Source organism: Antrostomus carolinensis, unplaced genomic scaffold (assembly GCF_000700745.2).
Source record: "Antrostomus carolinensis isolate BGI_N321 unplaced genomic scaffold, ASM70074v2 scaffold12117, whole genome shotgun sequence".
In the NCBI taxonomy this organism is placed as follows: Eukaryota; Metazoa; Chordata; class Aves; order Caprimulgiformes; family Caprimulgidae; genus Antrostomus; species Antrostomus carolinensis.
Window position 1 is genome coordinate 51,369 of NW_010325401.1, and position 20,825 is coordinate 72,193.

The 20,825-nt window shown below is 37.1% G+C and overlaps 1 protein-coding gene across 1 annotated transcript in view; it reads left to right on the top strand.

Annotated features, from left to right (window-relative positions):
* Positions 1 to 20,825, top strand: part of UBE3C (ubiquitin protein ligase E3C) — a gene marked incomplete at both ends in the record, with an annotated part of 64,828 nt that overhangs the window by 41,974 nt on the left and 2,029 nt on the right. The window contains one exon of the mRNA XM_010171196.2: positions 13,210 to 13,422. Coding sequence (XP_010169498.2) covers positions 13,210 to 13,422 — 213 coding nt within the window. The remainder of the gene's footprint in view (positions 1 to 13,209; positions 13,423 to 20,825) is intronic.

Sequence of the window (20,825 nt, forward strand, 5' to 3'; positions counted from 1 at the left end):
ATTTCAAATGAGCCATTTCGATAAAATAATCTTTGAAGGATGTTCCTGCTCTTAATGGAGGATGGATTCGGTACTAATACAATAAAGTTAGTAATTATGACCTATGTTACATATCCAAGGCTTCATTTTCTTTCTGCATCTATAGATTTTTGGAGTGGTGAAAAAAATACTGCTGTGGTATTGTGAGGAAGTTATCTTCACTCCAGAAATGTTTGGTGTTTACCTAGGAATGGGGCAGAGTTCAACTGTTGAGGGGAAGTTTGAAGCTTTTTTTTTGTTTGTTTTTCCTCAGAAAAAGATTGCAATTTTAAATCTTTTAATTTCCTCTGTCAAGGCAACACATTGCCTTCTGTAATTTGATTTCAAATATAAAGATAAAAGTTGCAAAATGTTTTATCTCCGGTAGAGTGCTACAATTATAGTTTTGATTTTGTCTTTTTAAAATCAGAGGATTTATTATTTAACATTTTGAAAGCATAAATTGTTTTTGTATTTGCTGTATGTTTACATAAGGTAAGAAGTGACAGTGTTATTTAATAATTACCCCTACCCAGGTGCACAGACACCTTTTTAGTAGTGTGTTTAGAGACTTGATGAATTAAACAGAAAGATAAGGCACGACCATACTATTCAAAACCTGCCAGTATTGTGATCTTGGTTAAGTTACTGAATACTCACTCACCCGTTTTCAGAAATGTGTCCATTTTATGCTTTGCACAGGGTTATTTGAGAGCAACAGTGGGTTATTAAAAGCCCCTTTGTAAACAAAATAGATATAATGCAAAGGAAGCAATCAAGCATCCACAGCAATTTCTTATTTGTAGAAACCACTATGTAAAGAGCTGCCACCAAAAATTCTCACCTAAGAAGTTTCAATGTTATCAGAAAACAAATACATTAAAATATAATAATTTATAGAAAGTCTCTGATCTTGGTAACCACTTCATGCTAGTATTTAAATACATTTAACTTTCAGTACCAGAGATTTACACCTAATTCAGTTTTTCTTCTCATCAGGAAGTTTCTAACAGCTTGACATTTTTTGTGTTAATTGGTCAGTTCAGGAGTAGAAACATCTGGAAATTTAAAACTTACCTTTAAATATGGTATATCTAAAAATTTAAATTATTTTAACCCTTGATAAATTACTATTTAGAGTGAATTTTCTGTAGTTAGTGAAGAAATGGAAATACTACACAAACTGCGTGGCTCTCCGTGGAACTTCTACTGAACACTGAATGAGCAAAAAATCTTGTAGAAATAATACCATGTGATCATATAATTGCATATGTTGTCTGCAATCATTCTTAAAAAAAAAAAAGCTGAAATGAGTTTGCTTAAAGAACAGCTACTCAAACACTTCCAAAGTTTACACTTCTCAACTTTCAGCGACTTTACTCTGCAATGTAAATATTATTTTAGCATTGATGTCTTTAAAGCATTTTCCTTTCTCTTCCTTAAAAGTAAAAGCTCAGCTTACCACGCACACCTCGGGTTGCAGTGTCCCACGCTGGCAGGGTTCGAAACTTGAACCTTTTGGTTTCCCCCACTGGAAGCACAGCAGTGACTTTCAGAGCCCCAGGCTTTGCTTGAGAGCTGAGGGTGTCCTGGGCTGTTCGGGTGTTCAGACAGAGATGTTCCAGCCCCAAATTCTCTTTGTTGTCCCCTCTGGAAAGTGAAGTCTTGTTGTCCCATGTGGTGTCCTGGAAGCATGGATGGGATGTTGTAACCCCTCTGCTCTCACAGTAGGTGACAATCACAATTAGGATTGGGCTGTGGAGAGACACCTGATTTGGTTTAACTTCCTTTCTACGTGTGGTAGTTGTTCTGTCAGCACTAAAAACCTTTCCATGTGCAGACTTTCCCGCTGCAGCTTTGCCGATGTAGTTGGCTTGGCTCAGGAGAACACAAAAGTTGCTATTTTGACAGGGTACCAAAACTTCAAGCAACATAGCCAGAGAAAGGAAGTTTGGAAGCAACAACTGAGAATCTTAAATGAGGATTTTCTCCGTGCTGATTTCTTGAATGGTCTGTTGCAAAGCTGGAAAGAGGGAAATGCTACTTCACTGTTTCAGCAGAAACAATGATCAGTGACAATGAAACAATGATCAGTGACAACGAAACAATGATCAGGAAGGGACCTTAAAGACAATTCTGAACTTCACCGTGTTCAGACCTAAACTCAGTCTTATACACCGTAATATCTTTCTCCGTTTTCAGCTTACATTTGCATTTATTAAATGATGTTAATGTGACAGATGTTGTGGAAAAGAACATTCTTTGCATTTGGGATTATTTAGCATCAAGTAAATCATTTTTACAGTAATTTACTTAAATTTCATGAAGTATCAGCCTTACTTTAAGAATATGACAGGAAGTCCATAGAAAGATTAGAATGATAGTTTTTTATTATTTCCTCTTCTTCCTTTTTGACATAAACCTGCTAGTTCTTGCATGTATGATGTTTTGCAGTGATTATCTTTGCACCTTTAACAAAGTGACTCTTTCTGACTCTAGGGATTTTTTGTCTGATACACCCAGCATCTTTGGCTATACTGAGTTTCACCAGCTCCATTTCTCTTCTCTTAATCCAGCATATTGAAGAGCCCTAGTGGGTCACAGATTCATGTTGCTGAAGAACATATTTGCTGTCTTTGAAATACAATATTAAGTCTCTTTTTCTAAGCAGTAGGATCTGCAGTCCTTGGAAGACACTGGAGATTTCTGAAAAGCTTTACATTTGTTTTGCTTTTGTCTTAAATGGTTGGCAGTATAAAGAACAAGTTGTGGTATTTCAAGTTTCTGTTTTGAGCTGACTCTTCCTTTGTGGATCCAAATAAAGAACTTCGATAGAAGAAGCAGCAAGGACTGAGCAGAAATAACGTGTTTATTTTAAATTTTAACATTATTTTGATGATGAATAGATGAGACAATCTATGTTTAGTCTTTGATCATAGAATTATAGAATGGTTAGGATTGGAAGGGACCTTAAAGACCATCTAGTTCCAATCCCCCTGCCATCAGCAGGGACACCTTACACTAGATCAGGTTGCTCAAAGCCTCATCCAGCCTGGCCTTAAACCCTTCCAGGGAGGGGGCATCCACAACTTCCTTGGGCAACCTGTTCCAGTGTCTCACCACCCTCACAGTGAAGAACTTCTTCCTAATATCTAATCTAAACCTACCCTCTTTCAGTTTAAGCCCATTCCCCCGTGTTTTGTCATTAACTGCCCTTATGAAAAGTCCTTCCCCAGCTTTCTTGTAGGCCCCCTTCAGGTACTGGAAGGCCGCTATAAGATCTCCCCGGAGCCTTCTCTTCTCCAGGCTGAACAGCCCCAGCTCTCTCAGCCTGTCCTCATAGGAGAGGTGCTCCAGCCCTCGAATCATCCTGGTGGCCCTTCTCTGGACTTGTTCTAACTGGTCCATGTCTTTCTTGTGTTGGGGTTTCTTGTGTTGATCATTAATATTTAATGTTATATAGGAGGATAGTAATTTGTGTGGCCTGGTAGATACTATATTGATGAAGGTTTAAGTTGTTTATTTTCATAGGACTTTTTATAGGTTACTATGCTCATTTAAGGTATAACTGACTGACCTGTTCTGTGCCCATACCTAAATGTTATTAAAACATATGTAATTGAAGATAAGTTATAAAATATATCTTTTGGTGAAATGAAACATTAGAAGGGTAATAGTAGATCAAGTACAAATTTTATTACCCTAGTAGTAAATATGGGACCATTAATTATTGATTATTTTTCTGTATCATAGAGAGTGTGCCTTGTGGTTCCAGTTTGCAACTTTGAACAGAGCTGTGATAGATCATTTGTTGTGTGAGGTGTCACTCCTGGCTGGAAGGTGCAGTTCTGAGTTTAGCAGTGTCTGCAGTATCTGTTTTGCAGAAAAGCTAAAGTAGTTCTTAGTCATCCTGAGGCCTTATCTAAAATGGATTGAATCAGTGGGAGTTTTTTCACAGCAAGATCTGGATCAGATCCTAAACTTTTAAATCATTAATAAGCTGCACATACAGAGTTAAAACATTCAAGCAGGTGTTTCTGGTAACATATTTGTGTGCCCTTTTTGTGCCAAAAGCCTGGAGAGAGAAAACAAAGCAAGAAGACTCTACAATGAGAAGAACTGGGTTTTGTATACTTGAATATCTGATAGGATGGGGCATCAAGCGTTGAACTGCTACTCTTCCTGTGTTTCTCTGACTGTTGAAGGGCTTTTTTTTTTCCTTCTGATTTTTAGGCTACCCTTTCTCTTTGCTTATTGTCCATTTAATTAAGATCCACTTTGACTTGGCCTGTTAAGTCAGTACACTCTTAATTGATTTGTGCTACATCTACAGTTGATAACTACTAGTACCTAGAAAGGTAGGTATGGAATTAGTGATACTGATACAAAGAGGTGGTAATTTATATAAACATTTTGTTTTATTAATTTCACTTACCCTGCACATGATTTGTAGACTCAGCATTTTGCTTAAAAGCAAGTTAGCTGATCATTTGTCTCAGAAGATCCTGAATCATCTGAAATGGAATCAAACCAGGAGTTTGCCATGTAAAGTGGCATGCTCTTTTAATTGTACATTTACAGTGCAGAAACACAATCACAGGAGAGTAAAATTGATACCTTATGGAAGTTACTTAATGATTTATGAATGTAGATGTAAACTAATCTGAATCTATTTTCTGACATGGTTATTCAGCTTGACAATTCCTTTGTGTTCATTTAACATAACCAATTATCTTTTGATTACAAATAGCTACGTTACTACTAACCTTGTAAATATATGTCTAGCACTAAAAGACTACTGAAATGTGGTATTTTGACTCTAAATCTTTAGGAAGGAAAAGTGTTTATTGATGGATTGTGATATTTATTGGGTCATAATGTATTTAAATTTTCTTTAATGCATATGTTAGTGATTGTTTACCGTGATAAAGTGCATAGAGGTCTCTGCAAGGAGTTCTGCATGGAAAGAATTACCTCATGTCAGTGGTCACTCCTCAATTAAAAGCTCCATTAGCAGATGATTCCTGCTTCTGGTTTGTGTACTGATTGCATTTTATTGCCTCTAAATCAGGTTCCTAGGCAGGGAATAAATAAACAGTTAGAGTGTGTGGTAATGGTATCCTGATCTTTTTTCACAGTTGGGAACACCTATGTCCATTTCAGTCAATTAGGTTTGGAATATTTACTGAAATTCTTTAGTCTGTTTGACTAGTCTTCAAAAATGACTGGTTTCACTGCTATTAAAATACTGATTTATCTTAGAAGCATATCCAGAGGTTAGATATATAGTAGTAAATGTTTCAGTTTTTCAGAAGATTAGCACTTAAATAAAGAGGAGATGTCTTCCTCTTATCTTCAGTTCTTACTAAATTATGTTTAAATTTGAGACAAGAAAAATCTATTAAGCCTTTACTGGAACTTCAGTAGTGAATGATAACTATCCGTTATCCAGTGCATCCACAGGTACTTCTGGTCCTTCCCTCTCCTGTCCCTCAAACCCCCCCAAATGACATTGATAGCAATTTATATCACATACATAGTGTAAGTTACAGAGACAACTGTAGGTAACTGTTCCTTTTGAAGCAGAAGGAAAGTATCAAGCTGATGAAATGATGGTTTTCTGCAAGTACCAACATTTATGAAGCACCCTATTGTGGTAATAAAAAAATCTTGTAGTAAAATTAAATATGTCCTACATTCTTAGACTGTAAATACTAGCATTCATTTTTTTTTAAATTAAAAATTAACTCAAGGTCATTATATTTGATATGCTGCAATGGAGTCCTTGGAAATGGATCCCTACATATTTATGGTAATGTGTTTATGAGCCAGTCATGAATTCATTTTGTGCTTATCACACACCTGCAATCCATTTCAGGTACTTACACCGACTGCAGCACATTTGACAGGCAGGCCCCTTGCATCTTTGTCTTGCTACCCCCAATTCTCTGGAACTTCTATGAACTTGTACTTACTGACCTTCAAATTCTCAGTGGGCGGGAAATCAGAACTACAACTGATTTATAAAAGACACTTTCTTTCCCTGAAAAAATATTTTTTACATCTGAGGATACTTGCACTGCCATAAGGGGTGTTAATAAAGCTCTCTGAGCAACCTAATTACAGACATCTAGCTGTGGAATTTTTGGACTCCTCCTCTTTTAAAAGACAGAAGAGGCATCCAGTATTTGAACAAAAAGTGTGCTGTGAATTTTCACAGTCATATAGGAAGATAATGTACCAGATTTTCCATTACTGGAGGCATCTAGATGTCTCTGCTGTTGTAGAGCTCGGAGAACCACGAAACGGTGGCTTAATGCTACCAGGTAACAGACATTGCATTGTTGCACACACCTGATAGAATTAGTTTTATTCTGTCATATTTTTGTTAGGAACAATATCAATTTGGTTTTGCTCACTCTAAAGCACATTATTAAGTTCATCTGTAAGAAATTATTTTATCTTAAAATTGCTAAATGCTGGCTTTAAAAATGCTTCAGAAATATGAGTACATGTTAATTTGAATGTAACTTATATTTTTAGTTTTATCTTTTTCATTAGGGTAGAAAAGGCTTTGCTGGCCCCAAAGGCTTTGTGAGTGTGATATTTCTAAGATATAAATAATAAGGTAGAAGGAAGGTTCTAATGGTTTTGCTATTTTTCTATCATTTTTATTAATGGTTCTGTACAGATTTGAAGATCTATTGCACTCTGTAAGTGCTAAGTATTATTTAATAGTAACTGTTCAAAATGATTGAAATAGAAAGGGTTATGGTCTTGGAGGCTGATTAGGGAAATAACTGAATTTAAGCCCAGTCATTTATTGCCTCAGCCCATAAGCTGTGTGTCTTTCTAGGGGTATGACTTTAGCATTGTTTAGATTTTAAAACAAGTTCTGGGTTGTAAAGGATTAATGGAAAGTAGGAGCAATGACTGATTAATTATTTTTCTTAAGAAAGATTTTAGTTGGAATAGTTGGAATAATAAGTGAGAGAATTAATTGTAGACCTGAAAGTGTAAGCAAAGGCACTAAAGCTGCCTCACAGTCAAGGAGGTTTAGTTGATTCACCTGTGAATTTGTTTATACAATTTGAACTTTATTCAGCGTGTTGTAGTGCTCGTGTACCCTCTACTATATATAGCTGATTTGTCTGAAGTGACCAGACTAGCTTAAATTCTGACCAGTTTTAAAACATGGCGCAGTCTTTTCTGTCTGAAGAGCAGTTTCCTAAATCTTGGGGTCATAGCTGAGCAGTACCTCATGTGACAATGTAGTGCTTAAATAATGTGATAGTATCGTCCTAGTCAGATATTATTCCCATTATGGTGAAAACAAGAAAAAAGTCTTCCTTGCCCAGAGAACTGTCATTTTTCTTCCTTTCTTACTACGCGCTACATACAGCTGTCCTTCCAGCTGAGATGTTTCTTCTATAATATAGCAAAGCTAATAATTGCGTGTCTATGTTCTGCAAGTTGCTTGCTGTAAAGAACTATTCCTTGTTTCCCCACATCATAGGTGCTTAATGAATGCTTTCGTGTATTCCTAAGTATAAGAACGTAATATTTTTCACTTTAGATGACCAAGTTGTGATCTGTGTCACTGAATTGAGTAAGGGCTTTTGTAGCTAATCCATGTTGCAATCAATTATTGTTGAACTATATTGTAATTGCAGCTAGCTAATAATATTTTTAAAAGAGAAACAATAGACTTCAGAACGCGTGCTTTGTTTGTGAAGGCAAAACCTATTAACCATAATAGGCTTTCTGTTATTTTGCTTGGTTTTAATATTCTGATGTGTTCTACAGGCTTTCATACACTGTGGTGGTTTGACCCACAGTGGGACCACGCAGTCCTCTACTCCCTCCCACCCACCCGGTGAGATGGGGTGGGAGACACAACAAAGGGGCACAGATTAGGATGAAGGACAGGGAGGGCTCTCTCACCAGTGATGGTCACGGGCAAAACAGACTCACCCTGGGGAAGAAAAAACAATTTAATTTGTTGCCATTATTCATCGGAATAATGCAATGAGACATAACAACCACATCTTACAACACCTTCCCCCACCCCTCCCTTCTTCCTGGCCTCAAATCACTTTGCTCCCGATTTCTCTACCTTCTCCCCCCAGCGGCACAGGGGAGAGGGAATGGGGGTTGCAGTCAGTTCATCTCTGCTGCTCTTCCCAGCATGAAAGTCCAGGAATAAGATGTTCCAACACGAGCTTCCCATGGAGTCACAGACCTCTTCAGGCTCAGCTCCCGGCTTCTCACTCTGGGGGTCCACCCCTGCTCTGGCAGCACGTGACTCTCAAGGTCACAATTCCAGTCACACTTGCTCTCAGTCTCAGCTTCTCTGCTCCAGCATGGAGTCCTCTGTGGCCTACACATGGGTCTCTGCTCTACTGTTGAATCTCCATGGGCTGCAGGGGACTTCCTTTGTCTTCTCCATGTGGTTGAACTGCATGTCTCGAGGTTTTCTGTCCTTTCCCCTCTTCCTCCTTCCTCTGGCAAGGAAGCTCACGCTCTGTCTGTCTCTCTCTGTCTGTCCTTTGTTTAGGCTGATGGTCATCTTGTGTTCAGGTCAATGGCCTCTCCTCCAGGTTCACCCCCACCTACTTCTTTTCAGGACAGTCCTTCCTCTCACCAATATGGATTCCCAGGGGCGTTTCTCTAGTGCTCACTGGCCCAGCCTGGGCTGGGCAGTCTCCACCTTGGAGTTGGGGGACAAGGTGGCCATTCCCCCACTACCAAAAAACTGCGTCATTGCCCCTCAAGCCCAACACACACACAGAAGGAGAGGGAGATGTATGAAGTTCCTTTTACTGAATACTACTTCTTCCATAGTGAAATAATTATTCTCAGCCTTTTAACCAGAAAAAACTTATTTTCACCATTTATTAAAAAAAAACAAAAAAAAGGCTAGCAGGGCATCTTGAGAAAATTGGGAAAACACTGGAGTGAAGAGTACCAAAAATCACTGCTTTCCAGAAAACATTTGTTTGTTTGCTTTGTTTTGTTTAGTTGTTTCAGAAGCTTTTAAGTTATTTTAGTGGTTATGTAGAGATGTTATAACTTTGCCTAAAGAGCATCCCTAACCTGCATGAGTTTGAAATAATGCTGAGAAATCCAGGTTGGCCCCTTCAGCAGACATAACAGTTTAGCTGCTGGGAATGTGTCACCCTATGAGCATAATGGTGCTTGTGTGATTGCCCTTGATGTGGACATCCCTGTATCTGCTTCGGACTAGCCTCTGTCCCAAGCTTGCATCTACCAGCTGCACTTTTGTGGAAGTGGAATGGTAATACTCCCAGCCTTTCAAGGAGGCAGAAGTAGGTAGGCTCTGTTAAGGTGGTTTCCACACCCTCCATCTAAACATTAGAAACCAGAAGTCTAATGTCATATTTGACTGACAGTGGCTCCTTTCATTACTTCCTCTGGACTTTTTGCTTTATGTAAGTCAGTTGCAGTTTATGAGACTGCAGGATAGAGACAATGAAGTCAAGTTAAGGGGCTTGTTAGATAGTAAAGTTGGGAATGTGAACTCTCAGAATTCATCATAGAATTATGTTGGTCCCATAGGTAATGACCCTAAGAGTTAAAGGAAAGTTGCCAATGGGTGAGAATACTTGGAAGTTTGAGAATAAATTATTTTTAAAATCTATATTGGTTAAGCTTGCTGGCTCTGATCTCTTGAAACAGTGTATGAACAGGAACTTCTGGCTTATAGCCAAACAGAAGTTGTCACCTCCCTCCAAGAGCAAGCCAGTTTCTTCTGTCAGCATTCTTACTCATAGGCTGCTGGAGGAAAAAAGAGGACTGTGTCTGTGAGGAGAGCATGACCTGTATTGTATTAAAGTACATACGTGAGTGTATTCTAATGGTGGAGCTTCGTATTGCAGCTAATTAATCTGACAGGCGGTTACCTCTGTGAGCGGTGGTCACCATTCCCTTGCCTGTCACCGATACTGAGCTCCTGCCTCCTTTATGTTGATGTTGTAGAAGGCCAGTTCAGAGAGTTCAAAGAGCAGAAAACTAAGCTTAAAATCAGGTACCTTCTAGCTCCCCGAGACAATTCACGAAGAGGAAAGAGGGAAGGAGTGAATCTCCCCTTTTGGCCATCAGATTACCTGCAGTAAGAAAAATACCTGTCAGGATGGACTTCCGTGGGCAACTGGCTGCTCTAAGGTTGTGCTCTTGTTGAAAACAATGGTCTTGCTCTTCGTACCCAGTTTCAGCCGTAGTTGTGAGCTGGATCTGAGTCTGATTTGAAAGAAAGCTCAGCTTCAGACAGTGTCTGTTGCTGTGTCCACCAACACCCACCCCTCAAACCAAACACCCCAAACAAAGCACAACACAAGTAGTCTGAATGTTTTGACCCTTATTCAGTGTGTTGTAATGCTCATGTAACCTCTACTATACAAGTACTCTACTTGCAAACAGACCCAGTTGAATGAGCAAACTGATTAATTTCATTGCCCTGACAGGAATGGGTGGAATCTCATCTTTTGGCAGCAACATGTAGTTTGATCATTTTATGCTGACTGAGAAACAGGGAAGTTAGATTGAAGCTGAAAAATAAAATTTCAGTTTATTTAGTCATATTTGGTTGTACACAACTTTTCTCAGCACCTCTGCACCATGCTGGAGCTGCAATGGTGTAATTTACCTCTTTGGGGAAAAAAAAAAGTTTATTGTGTTTACCATAAACTAGAGTTTTAGTGCATTTTTTATTAAACTTTATTAGGATAGCTTGACTTTCAAACTAATTAAAACACTACTGTTTGTCTTGTTTCCAAAAATACTTTGTTTTTAATAGTGCAATCACTTAGCTAAGAGAAGAAGGAGTAATTAAAGTTATTCTCAAGTTGCACAATTTAGTTTATTTAAAAATGCTTTATATAGTTTTTAGATGAAGTTATAAATGTTCACTTTGGAACTACCTGAAGATTAATAGTGATGCATTTGAAATGCATTATTTTTTTATTGATTCTTAATGTAGTAAATTACTGAAGTTATTTGGCAGCAAACAGAAATAGCCAGTGATGTTGTTCACATTTATTTTCCTGATAGTGTCACAATTTGCATTAATTGCATTGCAGCTGCACTCACTTATATTAAAAAGCTTCTACTATAATTAATCCTTTTTATTTCAAATCATTTTGGCACAATTTCTAGCAATAAACACTCATAAAAGACAGACACTTGAAAAATAACATACAAGTTTCTTCAATATACCTATTGCTGTTTTTTCCTGACAAGGAATTATTGATAGGCTTCTAGGATCAAGTGTTGCAAGTGGCTAAGACTTAAGACCAGTTTGAAAAATGCTAAGTGGATTATTTTGCATAAAAAATAGACAGGTTTTGAATTTGTGTAATTAACCTGTGTTTAGAAAATACCTTGATTTATGTCTACATTTGTATTTCAGTTGCATACATTATGGAAATTTAATTTATAATCCATTTAGCTGATGTGATCATAGTTTTTAGTGCTATCATTTATTAGTCCTTGTATATTAAATGCTCTAAAGGCTTAAACCTGCCTTGTGTAAAAAATTACACCTCTACATTTACATTTTATGAGTCATAGATGGAATTCCATTTTAAATTCGGGTAGCTTTGATATATTTAAGGAATTACAATGGCTTTATTGTTACTAATGCAGGAACAGCAAACACTGACCTTATACATTGCAAATTAATGATTTATCCCTCTAGTTTGCTTTTAAAGTCAACTATACAAATGAGGATTTCGACTTCTGCACCTTGAATAAATCATATAGCTCTAAATATAATGCACCCTTTGGCTTTGAACTCGTTATTCTCAATTCTTTCTGCAAGGTCTAACTCACCTCATAGAAATGTTCTTTGAAAAGTTTAAGGAATTGTGTATATTTTTCTTAACGTCTTTGTTGGAATATCATTGAGTGATTACAGCTACATTTCTTCTTCTTTTTTTTTCATTTTTTTTGCTCATTGTGCTTACTTTTCTAAGTTTGCTGCAGGTTATGGAGGAATTAAGGAATGCCAAAGCACTACTCTTGAAGAGTAAAAAGAGAGCAAACAATGATGTTATGTTGATGGTACCTTTTCTGATCAGCCTGGCAGTGATATTAATGATGCTGTAGAGATGTGGTTGTCATTGTTGGAGATGCTGACGTGGCAAACAAACTGGATAATGGGAAAGGCTGTGCACAGACAGCAGGTTTCAGGGATGTTTTTTTAAAGGCAACGGTCTTATATTATTCCTTTATTCATATAGGCTTTCTCTAAATAATGTCATGCTTTCTGTTTCTAGCTCTGAAGTTTCCATCTCTCCTTCTTTTGAGAGCTACCATAAATACCTTTTTCTTCCAATCGACAAGAAGTTGTTACTGTATGAAAAATGTGCAAAGTTGCTTTGCATTATATCAAAATGTGGTCATGCAGTAGATCAACTGTGAGTGGCATTGCTAGTTTTGTGTGTTTTTGAAAATTCTTGAGGAAACCTGCAGTTTACAGTAAAAATGTATTTTTCATGAGTGCTGCATATTCAGGTCAGACTCATTTTTGATTCAGTGATCTTTTGACAAATTGTCAGGCATAGGAAGGATTGGATGTATTGTGATTGGACGTACAGTCATAACTGGTAAGCTCTCGACTTGCAAGTTAGGATGGTTTGATGATGCCATTAAGCAGGAGAATTCACCAAAAATATGTAGTAATGAATCTGTGTAACATGCAGGAGAGAGAGTTTATTTGGATTAGTTTAAAGTGTACTGGTTTTACACAGGTATTTTACATGTAGCAATTGATATGAATGGAGAAATACTGCTTGTGATGATGCTAACTTTTTTTGGAAGACATTCTTGATAGTTACATTGTCCTTTAGCAAACTTTGCTTTTCTTGCCAATTTATGCAACTGATACACTTGCTGTTCGCTATCATACTTCGGACAAGAGGATTAATGACAGATAAGCAGTGACCTTACCTTTTAAATCACCACATAATTAATTTGTAAAATTTAGGAGCTTGGTATTCAAACTTCAGATGAATTCATGCAATATGTGGGCTGGTACCATACCAGAAGATCCTATTCAGGCACCAAATTAAGAAGGAATTACCAAAAAGTTGGTATATAGGCAGCAGCCTTCGGAATTCCTGCATATACAACAGTAAAATCTAATGTGCTTTTAATTGCTTTGTTTTTCAGGCTCTTTATGAAAATATGCTGGTGGAGCTGCCATTTGCTAGTTTTTTCCTCTCAAAATTACTGGGGACAAGCGCGGATGTTGATATTCATCATTTAGCTTCATTAGATCCAGAAATGTACAAAAATTTGCTTTTTCTCAAGAGCTATGAAGGGGATGTGGAAGAACTTGGGCTAAACTTCACCGTGGTAAATAACGACCTTGGGGAAGCACAGGTAAGAATGCTTTTGCTTTTTTTGTTTTGTTTTGTTTTATTTATGACTGATGAATCATTACTACCCCTACTAATGCATTTTTAAATTTAAATGTGATAGGAAACAACTGTTAAAGGTGCTGTGTGTTGTGAGGCGTCATAGGAATTCGGTATTTGAAGTGGACAATTATTAATTGTGTACTTAAAAAAACTTTTGATGATGACTTAAGGGTCTGGTCTTTAAGTAGTAAACTATAATGATTATTTTCTCACAGTCACACATGAGTAGTCCTATTGCCGAAGATAATTTCTTGAACAAAATATTTTATGTTGTTTCTTTGCACTTCAAATAATTGCAAAAGTTAGATGAAACTGTAGAAGTCTTACTTGGGTTTGAAGTCAGAGTTAGAAATCAGAAGGGTTTTGAATAATAATGACCTTTTATTGTGAGATAAGCGTTGTCTCCTTTAACTGTAATTTTCAAAGTAGAGGGGGCCTGTTGTTAGACTTTTTTTTTTTTGAGGGGCTGAGCAGGTGAGTCAGAGGGAAGAAATGGGTGTTCTTTGCTTCCTAAAAGCAGTTAGTTAGGGCCTGATAGGTCCTTAAGTATGAGTTTTTAATGCAGTTGTACTATATAATTTGATTATGGCTTTTATTTGCTTTGTTGTGAGTACTAAAGTTCACTTATGCTCATAGGAGAAAAGAAATGTCACTAGAGCTTGAAAAGTGTGCCTTTATGTGCTAATGCAGTTAACCTCCTTAGTGAAAATCTTTTGTCATGCTTCTTCTTTCATTTTAGGGGATTTAAAATCGTGTACTATTTATGACCTACTTATACTCAGTTATGGTATTTAATTAATAATTGGGTCAAAAAAGTAAACCTGACCACATTGTGACATGCAGCAGCATCGGAATTCAGTCTTGTTTGTAGTGGAAGAAACGGAGCATAGAAGAGGGCAAGTGGTTCTCTTGGGTTTGCCTGTTGGTCAGGGAAGCCTGTGACCATGCACATCTCACAGAAGCAACGGCACCACTGCGATGCAGCAGCTAGTCCTGGAAATTGTTAGACTGAGTTCTCTATTGCTGCTTAAACCATAGCAAGTTTGATGTCCAGGACCTCTGTTTTAACAGCATCAGGCTTGTACTTTGTATTTACTCTTCTGTCATCCATTTCCTGTCATTTTGGAAGATCCTAAAACCTGGATTGCTTTACAATTTTAAAATAGTATCCTCAGATTTGGGGTTCCTGAATCATACTGGAGGGGAGAGTCAACAATTGCCTGATACTAAAAATATGCCATGTGTTATTTTTTCCCCTTGGTTACCCTGCCTATATGAAAACTTTTGACCTGCACTGTCTTTAGAAAAACACTCAAAAACTTGAAATGAAGGCATGTGATACAGGTGTATCAGCAAACATGTTCTTAGAGTGCCTTCTCCCTTGTACAATACTGTGCAATACTGATACCGAGCTGAGTTCTGTAGTATCACTGTATTTGCTTACTAGGTTGCAAAGCACAAAAGGTAGCAGTTTCCAATATAACCTAGGATTTTCTGGAGGAAAAAAAAAAGTCTGTTTGTATTCTAAAGCCATTCAATTAATTGTGCTTAAATTAATAGTCTTGTTGATCACAGCTAATATGAATGCAGTTTAGTCTCTAATTAAAAATTAAAAAGTAGCTACTCTGTGTTGTCCTCAAAAATCAGCCACGCAAATTAGAACCTACTAGTTAGGGTAGAAGGACATAGAAAAGAGAAATAGCTCAGAAGTAACATACAAGGAGATCTAAGTTAAGAGATGTTGCCAACTCTACTTACTGCAAAAAAAAGCTTGTAAAAAGTTAAATTAAATATTCTGATGCTGTCTTGCTATGTTTGTATTTGGAGAGAGAACACTTAGACCGTTGTTTGATGATGCTGCATGTTGGTGTAGTTCAACAGAACTAATTGAGTCTTGTCACTGTCTTCTGTGTTTTAATGCAACAAGTTACTTTTTTATATTTAATTTCATTACCTTAGGAAACTTCATATGGATAAATACATTTTGTCTGGTATTTGACTCGTGTAACCATTGTACTAATTAATTGTGTCAAGGTAAGGCTAATTCACTTTGGGAAAAGAGCTTAACTTGCACTCCTTGTGTTGAATGTGCATTATCTCTAGTTTTCAGCTAAACAACCACTTTAGCGTCTAATAAATTAGTGCCCAATAAATGCATCATAAATCTATCATTGTAAATAGCTATCCTCATGACAGTGTCCATCCAGCAATTGTGGCACAAAAGCGTTATCTGCAATGAAAGACACATTCAAAAGGGGCTCTATTGCCTCTGTCAGTAGTAGAAGGTAGAAATTCTATTTTCAGTGTATTGATTCCAATCCTGTAATGTGCTTTTAGATCCCATTAAACTATTGTCAAAGTGCATTCACCAGAAGTTGAAAAAGGTACTTAATAATTTGCACATTAGACCTGCTAATTAGGGGAGCTATGCCATCAACCTTATCTTCCAACCCCAGATAGCTTTAGCTTTTGATAAAGAACTATCTAATGCAGTGATACCAGCCTAGATTTCAACCGTTGGATCTGCTGCATAAAATGGTGGCCAGTGAAAAAGTCTCAAAAGAATGTCAGCCTGTGAGTTACAGGTACCTTCAAGTAGCTATGTATATTGATTTTATTTTTCCTTTTATCTTGGAGATTAGATTCTGATAAAATGGTTATAAAATTCTTATAATAAGTGTAAGGTTAACAAATTCAAAAATATATATCTTCTTTTCAGACCTATTCCTGTCTCTTTTATTTTTTTTTTTGAGGGAGTTGAGTTTTGTGGCTGCCCAAGGGAGGAGAGGAAAGTCCAAATACACATTCTTTTTCAAAAATGTTAGATTCTGTCCTTCACAGAGTCTTCTCAAATACTGATTCTTAAGAGTACATGGATTGGAACAGTTGAATATTATTAGAAGGCTCCATAAATAAAGGGTGGAAACAGAAATCCATAGACCAACACTTTAATATGCAAGGCATCAGTTTCTGTGAAATCCATATAGTATAGAAGCTGATGTCAGGAAACCTTCTTTGTCTCTTTTAAACAGATGGAAATGCCATTTCTGTTACTGAAAATACGGTGACTCACTGAAGGAAAGTCTTTTTGTCTTTAAATTTCCTTGAGAGAAAATTTTGAAGCCTTAAAAATAATTCTGGAAGTTTCTGTCTTGGCAACTTCTTTACTAGGATACAGTGTCTTAGATGAATGATTTTGGAGGTTTTTCTGAAGCAAAATATTTTAAGTTGAGGCTGATTCTTCTCAAGCAGATTTATAACCCTTACGGCAAATGCATTCTTAGGCATTCAGATGCAATCTGCTACCTGGAACTCCTGCCTGAACATCTGGAAGGCAGATGACAAGGAAAGAAAGAAAACCTTCCTCTACTTATTTTCAGAATAGGGAAAAACTTTGAGGGGTTATGTGAACAAAAGTGATCAGAGACGAAAAGAAAGGATAAAATATTTTCGTCTGTCCTAAAAACATGTTTGTAGGAGTTCTTGACTTTGTAAGAGCGCTTTTTGAAATTGCACTGGATATATGGCTTAAGTCTTCGGACACAAAAATAGAATACCTAGGTGACAGGTCCCTTAATCTTTCCTAAAATATTTCCCACTTCACTCTTTTAAGTATTTGCTTTTTTTCCCATTATCCTAGGAGGAGCTGACACTGCCAGATCTGTGCGAGCAGCAGCTAACATTGTGTGTCTGACAACAGAGACTTGCTGTTGTTTGCCCGTAATCACATTAAAAAGTGACTTGTGTGACAGATTATTATCAGTAAGCTAGAAGATAAATCCCTTGAATTCTGCTTGACCAATATTATGTGATTAACTTTCTCTGGTTTTTTTTGCTGTGTATTTCTTTCAGTATTATACTCATGTTCAGAATAGTAGATATAATGACTTAAAATGATCATCTGAACCATTTGCTTGAACTGCCACCATACATAGAGGTTTACTTTTTTTTTACAAGCTGTGATGATTTTTTAAAAATAAGAATATAAATGTAAGTTGAGCATATTTTTTAGTATGCACTTGCAGAAACATATAATTGAACTTATAGCCAAGAAAACTCCAAGTGCTGAAGAAGTACATGCAGCCATAGTTCCAGATGTATCTAACCTTCAGTCAGAGGCCTAATGCAGTACTTCTGCCCACATTTCTAAAAAATGCAAAACATCTTTTCTTGCAATTTTTAAAAAATATGATACTTTTATATCCCATTTTGATATTTTTCCTTCATTTTTGAAGACATACTTCGTGAGCATGGAATTGAATTCAGTTATCTGTGGTATTGTCTGAATGATCTGAATACTTATCCAAATAATATGTACCATTTGATTGCTTTTAAAATATGTGATTTTGATAATCAACTAAGTCAAAATATTGGCTTTTTTTCTTTTTTAAACTTAGGTCTATGAAATAGAAGATAAGGTGATGACACAAGTCTGCACGGCTTGGGAAGTTTTCTCGCCCATCCTGTGTAGCCTGTGTTATTATCTTGCACCATCTAGTGGTGAAAATTGGGTGGATAAAAATAAAAATGCCAGCTGATAAATCTTTTTTTAGGTTTTACAAATTGTGTTGTGGCCGTTTTGAAAAAGAACTCTTTGGCAATCACTCCTGACATTTAGAATTATTGGGGATTCTGCAATAGTCCCTTTAAAACACCATGAAAACAACAAATGAGTAAAAAGTGAACTGCAGCTATGTTTACTATAGTTTTACTGCCAGACGAAGTGTTACCACTTTCTGTCTTCTGTTTTACATCCTTCTTAGCCTTTATGGCATAATATATTTATTATTCCTGCTACATTAGCCCTTTTGTTTCAGTCTGTGATGATACTTTGACAAAACGGTGGTAGAGTTAGTCTCACACTGACAAACTCGTAGGAAAACCCCAGGAAATTTGGTTAACTGAATGCTGTAGTCTTAGTTGTGACCATGCGGGGTTGTGGGGAGGAAGGGGAGCTACAGAAGTGTTGCTGGATTAGAAATCAAGGTTTGCTACTTAAAAATGTAAAAATGAAAGCAAAAGCAGGATTTTTTTTTAATGGTTCCTGTTTTCTAAAAATAGTGGTCAGAAAGAGTAACACTTCTTTCCACTGATTTGCAGGAAGAACATTATAGAGAGAGAACAGCTTTTATTTTACAATGAATACAGCTTTCCTGGCATCCTTAGACCACTGTGGAGACAATACTATTATAATGCACACATAAGCATAAATTAATCCGTGTCCTGATCTCTTACTTGCTGACCTTCAGGGATAAGTAGATGTTTTCCTTCACCTAGTGCTGGGATGAATCTTAAAACACAGCAGTTTTCGAGAACACCCTGCCAGTAGTTCCCTTTTGCTGTTCTAGGAAGAAAGTCAGCTCGAGCATCTTTTTGTGTAAATACTGAGCTCAAAGAAATTACTGTGTGCAAATGGAATCATAACTATTAGTTAATTTATTGTCGGTGTTACTGTGGAGCTTGATGGGTTAGGTGATACAAATATGCTTTAATATGGCCTATACCTCTAAGAGAGGAATTGTATTTGGTGGAGTAGTGACAAAAGAACAAGTAATTATGCAGTTCTGCAAAACAAACAGAGAAGATTTGTAAGTGAGCAGATAGCGAAGTATCAGCGTGCTGAGGTCTCAACAGTGATCTGTTCATGTGGAACATCATTGGTAGCTCTGATCCTGTAACACTGAAGCAGACAGGAATTGAAATAATAAAGAGAAAGCTTTCTGTTCTTGTTAGGCCTTGTAAAAGTGTATTTTATATGAGGAAATTGAAGAAATCTGACATACTTTAGTTCAGTGAAAAAGTCTCTGCCAAGATTAATGAGGTTGCTGCCCATAAATAATGTATCATGGATATAATTGAGGAATAAGGACAGAGCTGGTTAAGCTGTAGGACAATACTGAAATAAGAACAGGGGGTATAAACAAACTTTATCTGTTGGACTCCAAGTGGAAATCAGAATGTTTCTCATCATTAGACTAATCCAATTATTGACTAACTTTCCAGTGACAGCAGTAAAACTACCATAGTGAAACACAGCACGTTTCTAGACTGTGTTGTTGCCTGCAGTAGCAGAGGAGAAAGCTTAGCAGCGCAGGGGTCCCTTCTCATCAGATGTTTCCACTGTGGTATGGAACATGTCCCATACTTCTACTAATACTTCTTGGGGACTTGATCAGTAAAATTATCCTCACCCTCGGGCCAGGCAGTGGCACCAGGCACTGGCCTGTGCCCCCCGGAGTGGCCGGCTGCATCGCGTGCCAGGCTCTGCAAGGGGTGGGTGGCAGGGAGAGCTGTCCTGCCTCTTGTGTCCATGGGTCTTGTTGAAGGGGACTCGCTTAGCAAGCTGATGTGTGCAGGGTGTAAAACAGAGTCAGCTAAAATCCTAACTTCATTTTATTTAATTCTTCAGGGAGTAGGATTTAAGCATAGTCAGTACTATCTGCACACAGACATGGTGGAGTATTGATGAGTTTTTTTACTGCAGGTATGACAAAAGCAAGAAGCTTGCAGCTGAAGGATTAAGGTGGGAAGTAAGACTTATTTTTAACACCTATTGTAATTCAGGTTGTTCTAGCTTGTCAAGGAAAGTGGTAAATACTCCATCACATGGAGTCTTTACACCAGGATTGCCTGTCTCTCTAAAAAATGTGCTTTAACTTGTCTATGGATTTATTGAGTTAAATACAGGAATTTCTAGACAGAATCCTCTGGCCTGTGTTATCTGGGAGGTCAGATTCACAGATCTTAATGTTCTCTTTTGGCCTTAAAAAGCTATGAATCAAGTAAAAATCTGAATGCTAAAAAGCACTGTGAATTTTTAATCTTGCCATTTTGCTTAGTAGTAGAACAGTTCACATTATTGGGTAGCATGTTTCAAAAGAAGCTAATCAGATGTTTAATTCTCTGTGGTCTAAAGATGTGATTGTTTGTTACCACAGACTGAAATGCACTGTTGTTTAAAAATAAATAAATAAATTACTGACTCTAGAGTGTAGAAAAACCTTTTTTGGAAGGGTTCAGAAGGTGACAGTATCTCAGCTTTTCATTTTTTTTAATCCTCCTGTTAGTACTCTACTAATCTCTTCCAATTGGGCTGCTACTCAAAGAAAGTAACCTCATGTAGTGAAGAGTAGATTATGTAAAGGTCTTCAGTGTTTTAATAACTACTACCATTGAGTCTGGTTTATATCTTAATGCAATTACAATATCTTTAGTTTTGGGGTTTTTCATTAAAAATACTTCCACGCTGAGGTATCTTGGTGTACTTGAAGGACAAAAGTTAAGCTTCACAGTAGGTGAAGGCTTGATTTTGTTTTTCTTATGTTTTTTGAAAGTAGTAAGCATGTATAACTTGGATTTTCAGCA